Source organism: Falco rusticolus, chromosome 8, assembly GCF_015220075.1.
Source record: "Falco rusticolus isolate bFalRus1 chromosome 8, bFalRus1.pri, whole genome shotgun sequence".
NCBI lineage: Eukaryota > Metazoa > Chordata > Aves > Falconiformes > Falconidae > Falco > Falco rusticolus.
In genome coordinates this window covers 58640334-58655994 of record NC_051194.1, presented here as the reverse complement: position 1 = coordinate 58655994, position 15661 = coordinate 58640334, and the positions used below count along the sequence as shown (strand labels likewise).

Below are 15661 nucleotides of genomic sequence, written 5' to 3'. Positions count from 1 at the left end.
GTTGGATTGTTGTAAGGGGCCTTCCACAAGGCTTGTAGGATGCTGACAATATATATTTAACTTTCTCTTGAGAGCCACTACAGACTGCCTGTTTGCCGCCTTTTCTACTTGTGCAAACCAACTACCTTGCTCCAAGGAGTGTCGGTGGGTAGAGTCCAAGGTCCAGCTTTGACCCAGGAGTTGGCCCTGGCCAGGCTGCTTTATGGCCATGCAAAAGGAACAGGTTGGTTGCCTCCCTCCCAAAGCGTGACCTAGGAGAAAATATCTTCTGCCATAGATCCCAAGGCCCCACAGGACACCAGTACCTACAAGACACCCTCAGGCTGTTGTAGTCTCCTCCTGCAGTTTCCTTGGACAAGCTTCCTGCATCATGTCCCATGCCTTTACGCCAGCCTGTGCTCAACATAATGAGAGCATGGTCCACAGCCCAAGAAATCCTGCACAAAATGAAGATCATTGGTTTTGAAGGTGAGTGAAGGTTGTGGTGAAGTGCCTGTCATGTGAATAATGCATCAGCATTTTGGTCAAGAAAGTGGCCAGCAGAGCTAGGTAAGAAACACAAATTGCTAATAACAGGCCTGCTGCTGCTTCTGCTTCACCAGCTGGTCTTACATGGCCTGAGACTCACATGCAGAGACCTTCAAAGCTGTACAAGTGCAATATAAGAACTGTCACCAGCTGCCATACGGCACCAGCACTGGCTGCCACCTCACCTGCAAATATGTCCAGGGCAGACCATGGTGGAAGCATTCTCAAGGCTAGGGAGTTTTGGCATGAGCGGTACAGAGAAATATTATTCCTTTCTGCAACAGGAACACGGTGAAGAAAAGACCACCTGGGAGCTCCCTTGTTGACAGCCCTGCTCCCAAGGTACTACGTGTTCCCATTATTTGAGGAAAAAACATGGTGTTTCCTGACCAACTGATGCTCAGCATCCAAAAAGGGACTGGTGCGAAGACACAGTACTCGGTGTTTGGCTCAGGGCAGAGTTTTAACACATCCATTCCCTGCAGTTCAACCTTCTCCTCTATCTAGCAGGATGCGTATGGTTGTATGAGTGCAGACAGCTACAGCCTGGGGTAATCCATCATCATGACAACAGCTGTGGAGCCACATCCATCCTTCAGAGACTGCTATCCACGTGCAAACTGGAACCAGCCCTTGTGACTGATCTTGTATTGCTGGAGTGAGTTTTGGAAAGTCAGCCATGAACTGCAGCAGGATGATGTGCAGGACTATGTACCAAGCCAGTGTAAGGCACCTCCTCTCATCCACCAGGACTAAAGCTGCGAGAGAGACTGGGTTCTTCAGACTGCTTTTACAGGGTGCAGTTACCACCGCGGGGTCTCTTCTGCATGAAATGGTGTCTGGCTACTGACCTGAGGTATAAAACCTCACCATGCAGTTGAGCTGTTTCTTCACACTGAGAGGTTTCTGCCTATTAGGACCACGTCTCTGTTCATAACAAAATGTTGTGGTGCTGCAGCACTTTGCTGTTGGGGTCTAACCTCCTTTCTGTAGTCTCTGGCCTGAAAATTTCAGTGCAGTCCATCAGGGACTTGAAGAGCACCATGCAAAGTGTCCAGCTTCTGTCCAGGCAATATGGGAGTGACCCAAAGAGAGTTCTCTTTATATTAGGGCTTTGGGTTACTGGAAGGCAGGCCTGCCTCAGTAATTTCAAAATCTTAAGCACCACAGCTCAAGCAGCTTGTGAATCACAAGATCTTCAGTGGCCAAGCTCTAGCAACACTTAAGAAGCAATATGAAGTTGTCCAATTACTTGCCCAGTCTTGTTTCAGGTGAAACATGAAAGTCCTTTTTCCATGCTGGCATAGTAGGGCTCTTGCAAATGAAGCTTGCTAATGTGAGTCTGTGCCAAAATAAGGAAAAAAGAAAAGAAAAAACAAATTGTCCCTTCACCCCCAGGTATGTCTTGTGAAGAAACTACCCATGCCTTCTCAAAAGAACTCCTTTCTTCACAATAAAGAGCTGATTTCTTTTGTTCCAGACTTTCCAAGCTGATGAACGAGAACCATGGTGTATTGTTTCAGAAAGAGTAGTTTAGTTTTGAGGGAAGGAAGGTGTAACAAATAATTCTCACTTTTCTTGGCAAGGACCCTGGTGAGCTGGAAACAGGGATGTGTGGGCCCCTAAGCTGGTCCTCAGAGGCTGCAATATGAGGGTACCATTCTTCAGCACCTCCTGGCTTCCTTCCATAGGAGGTTTGGCCTTCAAATTTCTGGTGAGAGAATCCTGCTGCTTTGTTAGACAACAAGGAAAAAGCAGAGCCGATCTGTGCTGCCTTGCAAAGGAAGCAGAACTGAAATGACCCAGGAAGGGGGACCCTGGCCTTCCAAGTGGGGAAGTCACTGAGACCTGCTTTGAAAGTCAATGTGCTCCTTTGGGAATGTGTTGATGGACTGAGGAGCCTCACCTAGGTCTCCATCTTCATAAAGTCATCCCAAAATCTTGATCTGGACTAGGGTGTAATCTACTGTGTATGGGCTGCTGCACGATCAGCTTGTGTGTGTATAATAGAATTCCTATAATTTCTGGGAACTCTGTAGTTGTTGTTTCTGGAATAAAATTTCAGGGTTCAGGAGGAGAGATGACGAAACTGAAAAATGTGGGTAAACATCAGAAGTAGTTCCCTGGCAGAGAATCACACTGTGCTGCCAGTCAAGCCTGTTGACAGGACACCACAATACTGGGTGAAGTGCTGTCAAATGTGACACAGGGAATGAGCCAGAACTGGCAGGAGAGAAGATGGGTGGGCAAGGAGCATGTCTGCACACAGCAGTTACCCTGGGCTGATGCGGGGGGCAAATGTAGTGCACAGAAATAATTTCCCTCCTGGGTCTTTCTGCATTATAGTCCACATCCAGGAGCTGAAGTTCAGTCAGAAAAGGGCAGGCTTATTTAAAACCAAATGCGCTTAGACCTGGAGCTATTCAGGAATGGCTGTCCTGGAAAAAAAAAAAATCCCTGAAGAGACAATTTGCCTCTGTACTGTTCAGCAGGAAGAAGGCCATAGCACCAGCTTGGCTTCCTTCAACTGGAGAGAGCTGATACCCTCTTTATTTGCTTTTATTCATTCCAAATGAATGGAATCATCAGAGAGGGTGAAACAGAGACAGATCTGATAGCATGACACATTCACCATTTTAGCAGCCAGTTGGATCCAAATGACATCACCCAAGAAGCATCCTTTGGTTTAGCACCTTTGGCTGGTGCATCAGCTGTAACAGCCTGTCAGACTCCAGGTAGCTTGGGGAGGGCAGGCAGAGGTGGACCGTCCCCTCCAGCCAGCATCAATCAAGTGTGGCTCCACTGAAGGTGATGCAACAATACCGGTGTCAGAGCAGAGTGTGCGTGAGGAGAAACAGCTTCATCAGTTTTAATGGTGGCAATAAATGTATTGACTCCTACTTACTGACTCAAGAGCCCAGGATTAGAGTTTTAACTCCCGAAAGGAACATTTTTATTTCTGGTTTTGACTTCAACCCAAACCCCAATCCTTACATATCCTGCTGCAGGATTTATTGGCTACAGTTTTTCCAAGCTTAGAGTCATCATCAAATTCCAGCAGCCCGTTCCTCAAAGCCATGCCTTGTGCAACGATTCCTTGACAGCAGCAGCGATAGGTGGGAGTGCCTCTGCAGTAGGGCACTTTGCAGAGCTTGCCAGCCTGCAGACCACAGGCCAGCTGCACTCAAACAGCTGGCAAGTCCAGCAGGAACTCCACGGTGGTGTTGGTGGAACGGGGCTGCAGAAAGCTCAGCAGATATTTCTCTTTCCTGACATCACTGTTGGGGCACGGAGCATCAGTCACGGGTGTCTGCATCTCAGAGGACAACTTCAGCTTCAACTTCCTTCGCTGGAGTCACTACATTGAGGAAAATCTCTTTGTTCCAGGACAGTTCTTCCTGCTTTTGTCATTACAATGCTTTTGATGCTAATGTAATCTCCAGATTAGTTGTCTGTCCACGGCAAGCAGCGCGCAAACCTGAGAGAGTGCCTGACATTACCTTTATATGAGTGTGCTTTCCTGCTGCTACTGCACACCCCCAGCCTGCTTCAGAACTCATTACCCAGGATTTCTAGGCTGGAGCAAAGGGCAAAGAAAGAGATTTCTGCTTGTAGCCAGGTGTCTGCAGCAAATGTGTGTGTGTTTCATGCTCTGGCATTATTGTCTTGTATCCAGCACAAACCTCTGCTGCACTGTGAAGAAAAGTAAGGCAGATTGTCCAGTCTCTGATACTATTGAAATGGGGCATACCTGGAGCCAGGGATTTTGGACACCCAAAATGAGCTTGCTGTGAACGAGCTTTTATAACATATGTTCCCAGTTGGAGGCTATTCCACCACTAGCCGTGACAACACTGGAGAGGCAGTTACTGCTCCCTGATGACTACACTGTGTGACCTGTGGAGTCCGTCTGAAAGCGTCTTGGAAGGATGAGTCACAGGCCCCTGTTGCCATCAGTAAGGACCTTGAAGAAATATACATCCTGATGAAAACCTGCAGAAAGCACTGTCAGGTCTATTTGGATACATTCTAAATAGTTGGCTTGACACAGATTGTGCTGTTTTTGCAGGCACGGCATGGTAGTGGTGTCTTCAGGAGGTGGGAACCTGCAGATCTTTGCATTTCCCATTAGCACAGAGCTGGAGGCTGGCAACCAAACTGCGTAGATGGCTGAGCATCACACCTTGGGCTGTTGAAAGAGCTTCCTCTGGCCAAAGGTGCTGGGGGCTGTGGTATCGGGACAGCCTGCCACCTTTGGTCTGCTGTGGGAAGTCCTGTCCAGCTTTGGAGAAATGGCACATGGCTGTTCCTGCCCCTGCATGCCTCAGTGAGAGCACTCACTGATCTTGGCTTGCTGTGTGACTCTGAGATAAGTATGGGGGTCTCTCAGCCCTGAGAAGATGGCTGTGATCCCACTGATGCGACTGAGCCTGCCTTAATCTTGCCAGGAAGGTGGTAATGTGACCACTTCTCCAAGGTGTGTTGCAGAGCTTTAAAGGTGAGGAGCTGGATGGTTTCTTCTTTTTTTGAGGTCCCAGACAAGTACTTGGGCATCCTGGACCCAAGCACCAAGCCATCTCTGACCACCCATTGCTGCTAATGTGTGATGCTTGTGTCACCTTCAGTGACATAGAAGATCAGACTTGCCAGAGCAGGTGGGGGAGAATGGCCTTCTCTGGGTGCCATCACACGTACTTTCCTAGAAAAAACAGTCTCCTGCTTCTATCTCTCTGCCTGGATTGTGGTGTTTAGACCAGTTTAGACGAGTATAGACACCACCAATGCGTAGCTGTGGGCCAGGAGGACAGTGTGGAGACCTTCCAGGCCCATCACTTGTCCTGCCGGTCTTGCACAGGGGCCTCTCAAGGCTTTGTGAGTCCGGTTGATCTCCTTATATTGCTTTCATGTGAGTGGATAGTCAGTAGGTATTTAAAGCTCTTCTCACCTTCCCCGCTGAGACCTGCTAAGCTCAGACTGTGAGGTGAGCTGAAGCAGGGTGATAACACAGACCTTGGTCTTTCAGGATGCAGAAAGGTGAACTCATATCTAAAAGATCAAGCAAAGCATCAGGATTGCTGCATTGATACACTTTACGTATTGTGTGGCCCCATCTGGAGCACTTTACCATTGCAGGAAAAATAGATGTGACTTCAGTATTACCAGCTGGAGGTTCCAGCTGGGTTCCTGTGTGCTAGGCATTGCCCAAGAGCACACAATGAAGCATTTGTGGGCTTGGAAAGACTGTCAGGTAAACAAGGGAGCAAGAAGGGAGTGTATTAGCCCATCAGTGATGTGCCCCAAGTCATGCAGATAAGGTAGAAACAGGAACTCAACCAAAGCCCCAGTTTCCCAGCCAGGTGTGTCTGCAGGACCTGCTGCATTTCTAGTAAAAGAGAGAAATGGAATTGGAGGAGCCAATGATTTCATATTTTAGAGATTTTAAAGGTTTATATTATTTACTTATTCAAGTAAAATCCAGTAGATATTTTTGTGGTGGGATTTTGTTTCGTTTTGCTTTGTATTTTTGAAACCAAGGTGAGTGGAGAAGTAAGTAAAAGTGGAAAATCGCATTTTCAGCTGTTTTTTACAGTTTTCACCTTTTCAGGCGCAGTTTCCTATAAAAATTCATCTGAGTGTCTTAAATGGGTGAAAAAGAAAAGAGTCAGAAGTTTGACGTGAAGTGTTTTATTCTAAATTGACTGAAATACATTGTTGCAGCTGGGATGAAATTCCCCCTTTTGTTTTGACAGAAAAATTGAAAAAGTAAGATTCTCTTCAGGTTCCCCCTCAAAGGCTCCTCTTCATCTCTGCTTCTACCCAAAACCACCAGAGTACAAGCACAGTCCCTGACCTGGTTTTGCTCTGTAGAGATCAAAGCTATAAAGAGAACTAATCAGTATGGTAAAATAAATGCATCCTTTTTGATGTAGATCTAGCATCCTACCTGCTGAGAAATGCCGTGATGGTGGCCAAGTGCCAGCAGCCATTGGCCTTTTCATAGCACGGTGCCTTGGATTCAGGCCTCCCAAAGTTGTCACATTGGGAGTAAGGCATGGGGAAGTTTCGAGTGACACACAGACAGACCTGTCTCTCACCTCTGGAAAACCAGGCCTTTTAATGTCTCTGTGCTCTAAATCACTGGTGACTTTTACAGCCCTGGGCATCTTAAGCCCATCAATACGTTGCAACAGGTGGTGCTTAGTTTTTTCTTGTGATCAGGGGTAGGTTTTCCCACCTGCTAGAAATGTGATTTGGACATAGTTCTCACCCAGTGGAAGAGAATATTGTTGTTGCTGTGATTGCAATGATACTGATTTTTAATGTTTTGTTATTTTCAGGCAAGAGCTGTCTATCAGTGTGTGAGAAACTAGAAGAAAGAGAAACAGAAGGCCCTACACAGCAATGGATTAACACCACAAGGGGCTGGATGCCTGACATGTGGCCAGAAAGCGATCTGTGGCCATAAGTAAAGTTGTAAGTGCCATGCTTTTACTTGCAGTACTGAGAATTTAACAGCCGGTATCCAGCAGTCAGGTCATTGGGTTTTGCAATATGCTGCCTTTAAAGATCTTTCTTTTGGGTACTGCTTAATCCCACTTTACCCAAGACAGGCGGGCTGTCAGATCTGCACAGAACAGAAGGGAGAAAGAGAAACAAAGTAAAAACATACCGCATGGATTGAAAAACATTTAAATTAGCATTTAACAAGTTAACTATTCAGCGTCTCCAGAAAAGCAACCTCATTCATATAGATCTTTCCAAGTGGAGCTCTTCAGAAATATTAGTTAACTACAAGCCTGACAAAAGAGGTGATCCCAATGAGAGCCATTTGTGTTGTTTTAAAACCTGTTTATCTATTAAAGCTGAGGGCAGCTGGAAAATAAAACATAAATGTTCTCTGTAGTCAAGAGTTTTGATCAGTGGGTATATCAGGAGTCATTTTCCCAGTCATGTAGCTAATGGAAATTAATAGAAAAGGTGAAAAGACTGGATTAACTTTTCCTCTAAAGTAAACTGATTGCTTTTTACCTGCAGGCTCTGGCCCTTTGACACTGAACTGTGAAATGAAGGGGGAATATTCTCTGGCAATGACTTTTCTCTACTTATGCTGCACTTTAGAAGGCCGATATGCTTCAAGGCCCAGTTCCAAAAAATGATAAAATCCAAAGGAACTTAGACAGCAAAGGGACAGAGTTAGGAAGGTGTTAATTACCTCATAATGCAAAGTGCCAAGAACTACTGAAAATCACCCTCTGCTCCTCCCTGCACTGCTAAGTAACACAAACCCTGTTGCCTTCTATCTGGGACCTGAGAGCCTGTGTGGGGCACTTGGGCAATTTCCCATCTTCACCATATAATGGACTGATGAAACAACGTGCTCTGGTGGAAGCAAGCGCAACGATCAAGTCCACATAAGTCAGAATTTTAGTACAAGCCAAATAGAAAACAGGATTAACAATCCTTCACTTTAAAATAGAAATAATTATAGAAGAATGTAAATTGCAAATAGGCATTTGCTCCCCTGTACTTTGAAACAAACCTGAAATTTCAATGTGCTGACTTGTGTATCCTGGTTCTCAGTGTTAAACTGTAACATCTCTGAGAAACTCTTGGCTACATGAACATGTGTATTTTAAGAATGAGATTTTTTTTAAGAATGAGATTGTGTTTATGTTCAAAGCTAGGTATTTTTTCCTCAGTGAGGTATAAGCTAAAGAAAACTTGTAAAGAAAATAAAGAAAATCTCTACAGGCTCCATCAGTTTGCATTACAGAAGAATATCTTTGCACAGAATAAAAAAAAAAGTCTATAAATGTATTCTGAGAATAAAAAAAATCTTTAATCTTGTTTGCAAAAGAAATCATTCACATGAGCTTAGAAAACTGGGGGGAAAGGGGTTTGTTTTTATTTAGTAAAAATCCTCCTTAATGAAGTTAGAAGAAAAGGTTTGATATTTTTTTCCTGATGTGACATTACTCAGCTACTTTTTTTTGAAGGTGAGTTGTATGTTATGAGAGCCATTTGGATGCGACAAGTGGATGTTCAAAAGCAATTTGACCGATTCTCTCTCACTAGCAACCCAAAGCATTTCTGTGATCTCCAAAAAGCCAACCCTCCATTCACTCACCGCTTGTATTCCAGGTTGCCCGCTGTTGGCTCTGCAATCCGTTCCTCAGGCACTGCTCCACGTAGGATTTGGGATCGCACCCGGAGAGGAGGATCTCGCCCAGGAGCGCGATGTAGGCGATGGCCAGCCGGAGCGTGTCGATCTTGGAGAGGCGTTTCTCGTACGGGAAGGTGGGGACGTGGCACCTGAGCTGGTCGAAGGCCGAGTTGATGCTGAGCATCCTCCTCCTCTCGCGGAGGTTGGCGGCGTGGCGGGGCCGGGGGGGCGCGGGGGGCGGCGGGGCGGCGGGCGCGGGCGGCGCGGGGGAGCTGTCCACTTCAGCACCGGCCGCCGCGGGCGCCCGCGGCCAGGGCGGCTCCGGCGGCCGGCACCACTCGGCTAGGAAGTCATCCAGCTGGTCGCTGGGATCCGCCTGCTCCCAGAAGAGGAATTCGGGAGTGGAGCCTTCCTGCTCGAAGCTGTAACAAAGCTCTTCCATCCTCCCACCCGCCAGGCTGAGGCAAGCTGATGGGAATATTCGCAGCTTCAGGCCGATTCTCGAGAAAATGAGACTCTCATTTCACTAATACACCCAGCACAAAAAATATCAGGGCCAGGGAGTCCTGGTTGTGTCTTTGAGGAAGACTATCGCAAAAGTTTTCCCAATTGCAAATCCAGGTAAGGCTCATGATTTAAATACTTCATGGTTTCTCAGCAGGGGAATGATCCTCTTCTTCTCCACTCAAAACTAATTAGTGCACGTGCTTCTGTCTTTATTATGTTATCTACAAAACAATATCAACGACTGTAACAGGAGAGAATGAATTTCCTATTGACTTTCTGCTGAAAAATCCACTGAAGCAGCTCTTGAGTTCTTGCACAAGTTCAGTCTCTCCACTTGCTATTTAGAGTAGGGTTCGCGCAGGGATTTTGTTGTTATTGTTATTGGTTAGGAGTAGTTAGAGCAAGAAACAAAACAGAGTCCTTTTTCTTTTTTGGTTAAGTGTTAATAGACCCACATTCTCCTATGGCTGGACAAACAAAAACCTATTATGATGCTGTCAGAAACACATGGTTCCGCCCTCTTTGACAGCAGAAGTTAGTGACACCTTCTTCAGTTCTAGCAAGAGAATAGTTGGGATAAAAATGTGGGATGCACTGCTGTGTTAGATTGGAGCACGGTGGTATCTCTTACTAAGTGGGCCAACACCACCTCATTTGCTCACTGTGTTTTCTGATTCACACTTAAATTGCATGTTTTGTGGGCAATGCAGACACTCGATGCTCTGTCTCAGACCATTCTAAGCACAGGAAAAATAACAGCAGCTGTAATAATCACAATGGGTGCAGTCCTAGAATGGTGGACCAGGTGGGCCACATCTTGAGAAGTGCTGGAAACTGGGAGAGTAGGAGGTGTCCAGCATCCCTGTGATGCTGGACAAATGGGGTGGAAGGTGTTGAGCACCACTAGAACTTTAAAGCAAATGCATAATATAAGTGGGTGCTTCAGTCTCTTTGATTTCCACGATACTTCAGCCAATGTTTAAATTCATTCAGAAGTAGTTTAAGTTGTATTTTAAGGACTTAGATGAATGGAATGGAAACGTGTTTTAAGTTAGAGAAAGCCTGAATGTTTTTCCTGAAGCATGTCATAAAGAACTTTTATCAAGACACTTAATCAAATGCTTGACTTCACGCACAAATTCACATCATGCTGCTGTGTGAAGTTTCAGGAGATGTCTGCTGGGAAGTTTATGAGCCACAGACAGCTTCCTGATAGGACAGCTGAAAGCAAAGTCTCAGTAGCTTCAGATAAAGAGCCAGAGAGCATAAAATGACAGGCATTTTTAATGTACCCAAAAGAATGATCAGGTCCTCCATCTAACAATGACTTAGGATGCGGTCCTGGTAGCTTTGCCCTGTGAATAGAGGGATTAATTTAAAGGTAAGGCATAGGCTATTAATGACTCTTCTTAGTAACCTGGGGTTTTGCCTTGTGACAATTCTACCTGCTCCAGGAAATTCAAGGCAACAGAAAACAGGGTGCAGGAAAGTTTTTTGCAAGGAGTAGATATAAGAAGGTTGCAGTATAGGAAACACTAGAACTCTTTTTTTTCTTGTTGTTGTGCAAATTGAGCAAGAAACCCATTATCTGTAAATCTGTTTGACAAAGGAAAATACCAAGTGCGACAATACAGGGCAAATGGTGGTTAAAAAATGAGAACGCGCCTAGCTTTCTCTGGTCAGCTCAGGGCACAAATTTTATACTAGCTTAGTACAAAGCAAATAATTTGTCACGATACCAACATAATAACAAAATATTGGTGGTGTGAAAGCCCATAGTGATGGACAGCTTCTGCTCCAGATGAATCCCAGCAAGGGACGAGGCAGCTGGCTACAGGGCAGGAGGGGTGAAAGGAATGACCATAGTCACAGGTGGGAGATCTGAGACTTGAACTCGGACCAACCGATGCAGACTTTGTCTTGCAATGGTTTCTTTTAAATCGTATCACTATATTTCTCAGTGTCATGTGTAAGTAACATTCCCCAAAGAAACCATTTATTACAGTCCCCATGCTTGGCAGCGGGGCTGCATGTCCGATCCCAGCAGCCCCTTCTACACCCTTGTAAGCAGATTTGGGCTCAGTTATACAGAAAAGAAGGCAGCAGAAAAGCCTTCCTGCCTGAGCTCCCTACCTCTGCCTGCTGCGCCACCTCTACCCCAAACCACCTCGGTGGCACTGTTGCTGCATCGTTGGCCTCCAGTGGATGCTTTGTAGTTCCCACATTTCAGATTATCTTTTAGATGTTTCCACAGCTCCCCAGTCACTGTTTAACTGAGCTGCTCATTCGGCCACCTTAGGCACAAACATAAGACACTTGAAAATACTAAAATCCGCAAGGGAACAGCAGGTTTTCTCTTGAACAGGCCTCCGGAGGAGACAGTTGTTGTCCACTGGGAGCAATGGGCAGAGACCAGGAGGCTCAGCAAATAACATGGTTAGGTTTATGTGCTGGGTTCCTCTTTCTCGGCAGATGCTTCTTCGGTGCTTAATGTTCCCTTCCAGATCCATCACTGCTAATAGTGTTGCCTGGGGATATGTCTGGCTCCACAGATGGAGAGCAGATGTTCCAGCAAGCCTACTTTTAGCGTGTTCAAGGGGAATTTGGCTTTCAGAGAGACTCTGGACAAAGCAGAATGGGGGAGGGGACGGAAGGGAAGAAAGAGAAAAGCAAGAAAAGATTTCCCCTTAGAAAGCCAGCTATGAAAGAGGTCAGATCTCAGAAGAGAAGCTGAGGTTCCCATCCCTCATATGAACAACCCTCACACAACTTCAGAACTGTTGCACTCCCAGTGTTCCTGCAACTTTATCAGAGAAGGAGGGAATGTACAACTAATTGGGTTAAGTTTGCACTTGTCCAGATGTGGGTGGAGGAGTCTCCAACAGGGAACAAGGTAGCATGGGCACCACACTGAGTCAGGATGCTGTTGATTGTGACACATTACTGTAATGTTATGATCTGCTCAACCACCATTTCCCCTAAAACCTCTTCAGACCCAGTGGGATCCAAAAATAACATTTGGCTGCTGGTCATTTTTATTCAGTAGGGTCTAATGAAAACAAATTCTTGAGTCAGAAATTTTGTCCTGGGTTTGTCTGTGAAGGCAAGGGAGCCAAGGTCATTTGGGTTTTAATTTTTCCAGGTTTAAATATCTACATCTCCCTTTATAATTTTCTCTATTTGTGCTGGGAACTACCTTTCTCAGTACTGTCCCCCTTTCCCTGTCACCTGAACAAATACGTCCATAGCAGACTCTGTGATTTTGCCTATTTCATAGAATTTTGGGTGGAAACCTGATTTCAGGGAATATTTCCACTGCATTTTTTTTTCTTCACAGTGACTCAGCAGCTGAAAGCTGTTACCCTGTACCTGTATCTCAAAGATAACAGGGTCTCCTTGGGGTTATTTTGGAGGTAGAATTTTCTCTCCCCCTCTTGTCCCATGGGCCTTATCTCAGAATCAGCTTATGGAACCTTCCCAATGATATTTTTAATGGAGTCAGCAAAAACTCCCAGTTCTGGCAAAGTGGCTCCCCACACCCCCCCTTTTTTTTACCCCCCTGGACATTCATTTTGAGCATGTTTCCATCATCTTTAATTGCTTAATAAAGGGAGTCAGTCCTTGGCCTGGACAAAGAACAGATGTAGAAAGGACCAGATGCTTTACTTTCAAGTTAGATGACTCCACAGAACAAGTCCATCATGTCACTGCTGCTAATCCAACATTATGCTGTGCAGCTCATCATCCGAGCTGGGAATTGGGTCCCAGATGAACAGAGAAGACCAGATGAAAGAAGTAAAAAATCTTGGGGAATGCTTTATCCAGGTGGGACAGTGCAGGTCTTGGTGGTGTGGCTCACTTAGCATGTGTTAGTACTGGCACTGCCAAACTAGAGCTACGGAGAGGGATCTCCAGGACCTGAGCTGGCCTCTTAATTGGCTAGTTGAGCTCCTTACGGCCACAGCTAAAGGGTGGACCACCAAGCTTCTATACCTTCTTTTGAGCCACATGCCATGCCTGGGATACCTGAATTACTGGGCACATCGTTTGTGAAGTTCTGGGGGCAAGAAAAGTGCAAGTATTATCATTTAACAATGGAATGTGCTTCTTTTTAACCTAAAACAATAGCAAATGTAACGATGTAATGAAAAGCAGAACACGGATTTCCAGGGCAAGTGAATTTCAAAGGGATAATGGCTATTTCTGAGATGCTAAAATGATTGTGAAATGAAACCTTCATAGCATATGCAGGATGTTGTTTTTAAGCGGAAAAGGTAACAGGACCTTTATTACTCGCAGGGTAGAAACATCAGACGTCAAAGTTTCTGGAAGAAGGCACTGGTGAATGACTGTTAATGTAACTTTGATTTATTTCATTATTCCTATAAACTAGTCAAGACAGTCTTTGCTTTAAAAGTCTTTGGTGTTTAAAAGTGAACACGGTTACTTTAACCTTTCTGCAGGGTGTTTGCAAAGCTACAGAAAATTAATCCCAGTCTCTAGGAGAAGGAAGGTATTTTCTCTAATAAAAACACTCACTTGTGGTTTCCCCTTTTTCACAGAGCTTTTTATGAGTTGGGGGATGACTTCTGGACTGCTGCTGCCAAATAATTCCTCTTCCAAGTCACTGTACTGGGGTCTGTGACTGCTCATTGGACTGAATGGTCATCTTTGGGAGACAACGCGTGCGTCAGCCTACGCTTAGCTGTACAGTTTCAGTCTTAAAGGGATGGAAGTGCTCATGGGAACCTCTGAAGGAAAATGGTGTTCATGCAACAGCCTCAGGAAGGCTGCTTGCCCTGCATCTCAGTGACTTCTTTGACCATCTGAAGCATATCCCTAGCAAGGTTAATATAATGCTGCATTCAGGGATTGCAGGTAGTGCCCATGAATAACCCTACCTCTGTAACTGATGAGAAATATCTCTAGGGAGAGGAAAAACTGTCATTTGCGTGACATTGAGTGCTGTTATTAGTGGGTTTATCTGGATATCTCAATGTGGTAACTTTAGATGCCTTGTTCCCATTCACAGGTAAGTCAGTCAGCCACCAGGAACTAAGAAAATCATTCTGCCCCCTCCTTCTTGAGGAAAACAAATCTTAGCCCCTTGGCAAAACCACTGTAGAAAGCAAGTCTTCTGCAAGGTGCATGAAGAGCTTTTAAAGGGGTGGGTTGTCCATTCCTGGAGCTACTGGTGCCCTTTCTTTGGGTACAAGAAATCCTGAATATCTGCATTGTTTGTATTCATGACAATGAAAAAAAAATAGAATTGGTGGGCTTTTAAAAAAAAAAAATATTGTCAGCCATACCTGTATTGAGGCTCATTTTTTTCTTTAGCCTTTCTGCTTTCCCTAAGGAGGGAGCTGATGAGGGGGACACAGCTGGGCCCAGCCAAACGGATGGGACAGAAGAAACCCATGCTTGTGCAGCTGCAGCTTGCACCGCTGTCAGAAATCTCATGATATTTCCCATTAATGTGTCATCTTTGTGGAATTTCAGAGTCTGAGACTCTCAGATAGCAAAGCCTGAAGTGCAGGTTGGTGTGGCTGATGGCAGGGCTCTGGCTGGGCTGGGACCTGGTCCCCAGCTCCCTCCAGCCCTGCTCCCCTCCTGCTCGCTGCACCTGCACAGCGGTCCTTGGGACTTGTTAATCACACAGGCGGCACCTCATAAACCTGCCTGGAGACCTCGGGTTTGAAAACAGAGTCACTGGGGCAGATTTACAGAGTGATGTCTGTTTGACTGACAGCTGTTGCCACTTTATGGGGAGCCAGCACATGTTCGCACTATAAAACAGGAACAATAGCTTGGGAAAACCTCTGCCTGCGTGAGACGCTTCAGCCCCGCTGTCCATCCGGGAGGTAGTTCTTCCCGGCTGCTACCAACCACTTTAGATGTGCTTTGGATGCAACTCAGTTCCTCTTAGCCTTGGTTGACTCAGTGGACACAGTGGCAGGACTAAGCACGCACAAAACCTGGTTCTAATGGAGAGCTGTCACACCGTGTTATCATGATGCTGCACTGGGGGAGGGAAGAGTGTCTCTTTTTTTTTCTTTTTTGTTTAATGAGTTGCTTTGTGTTGCAGAAACAGGAGAGAAAAAACAGGAATCTGGGAACAAGATCAGGTGCCAGCCATGACAACAAACTGGTCTGGAAAAGAAAACTCTTAAATCTGTGTGAGGACAAAGACAGCAACAGATGGGGACAGCCAAAGGACTGTGAGTGGCTTGCTGTACTCCATGGAAAATGCAAAAATTAAGTCTGGAAAGGCAATTTTGGAACGACCTGGATTCTAAATTCACTGAGCATGGTTAGTGAAGACACAGCTCTGCAGTTAGACCCCACATCAGCCTGCCCTGCTTGGGAAGCTTGGGATAACCAGCATCACAGTCCCCTTCCAGGGATGATGATGGTCCCACTCTGTTTTTTCAGTTTTTCTTCCTTTTTCCTGCCAACAGGTCA

The 15661-nt window shown here is 45.6% G+C and overlaps 1 protein-coding gene across 1 annotated transcript; it reads right to left on the bottom strand.

Moving 5' to 3' along the window:
* Positions 1 to 7115: 7115 nt before the first annotated feature.
* Positions 7116 to 9134, bottom strand: LOC119152098 (helix-loop-helix protein 13-like). Its single transcript, XM_037396841.1, has 2 exons — positions 8657 to 9134; positions 7116 to 7153 (listed from the first exon to the last, which is right to left on the bottom strand). Exons 1-2 carry the CDS (start codon positions 9132 to 9134, stop codon positions 7116 to 7118), a joined length of 516 nt encoding a protein of 171 aa, XP_037252738.1.
* Between the last annotated feature and the right edge of the window lie 6527 nt (positions 9135 to 15661).

Coding starts and splice junctions, on each gene's coding strand:
- LOC119152098 (XM_037396841.1), bottom strand. CDS start 9,134: ATGGAAGAGCTTTGTTACAGCTTCGAGCAGGAAGGCTCCACTCCCGAA. Junction 7,154..8,656: donor GGCAACCTGGAATACAAGCG/GTGAGTGAATGG, acceptor TGTTCTGTGCAG/ATCTGACAGCCCGCCTGTCT.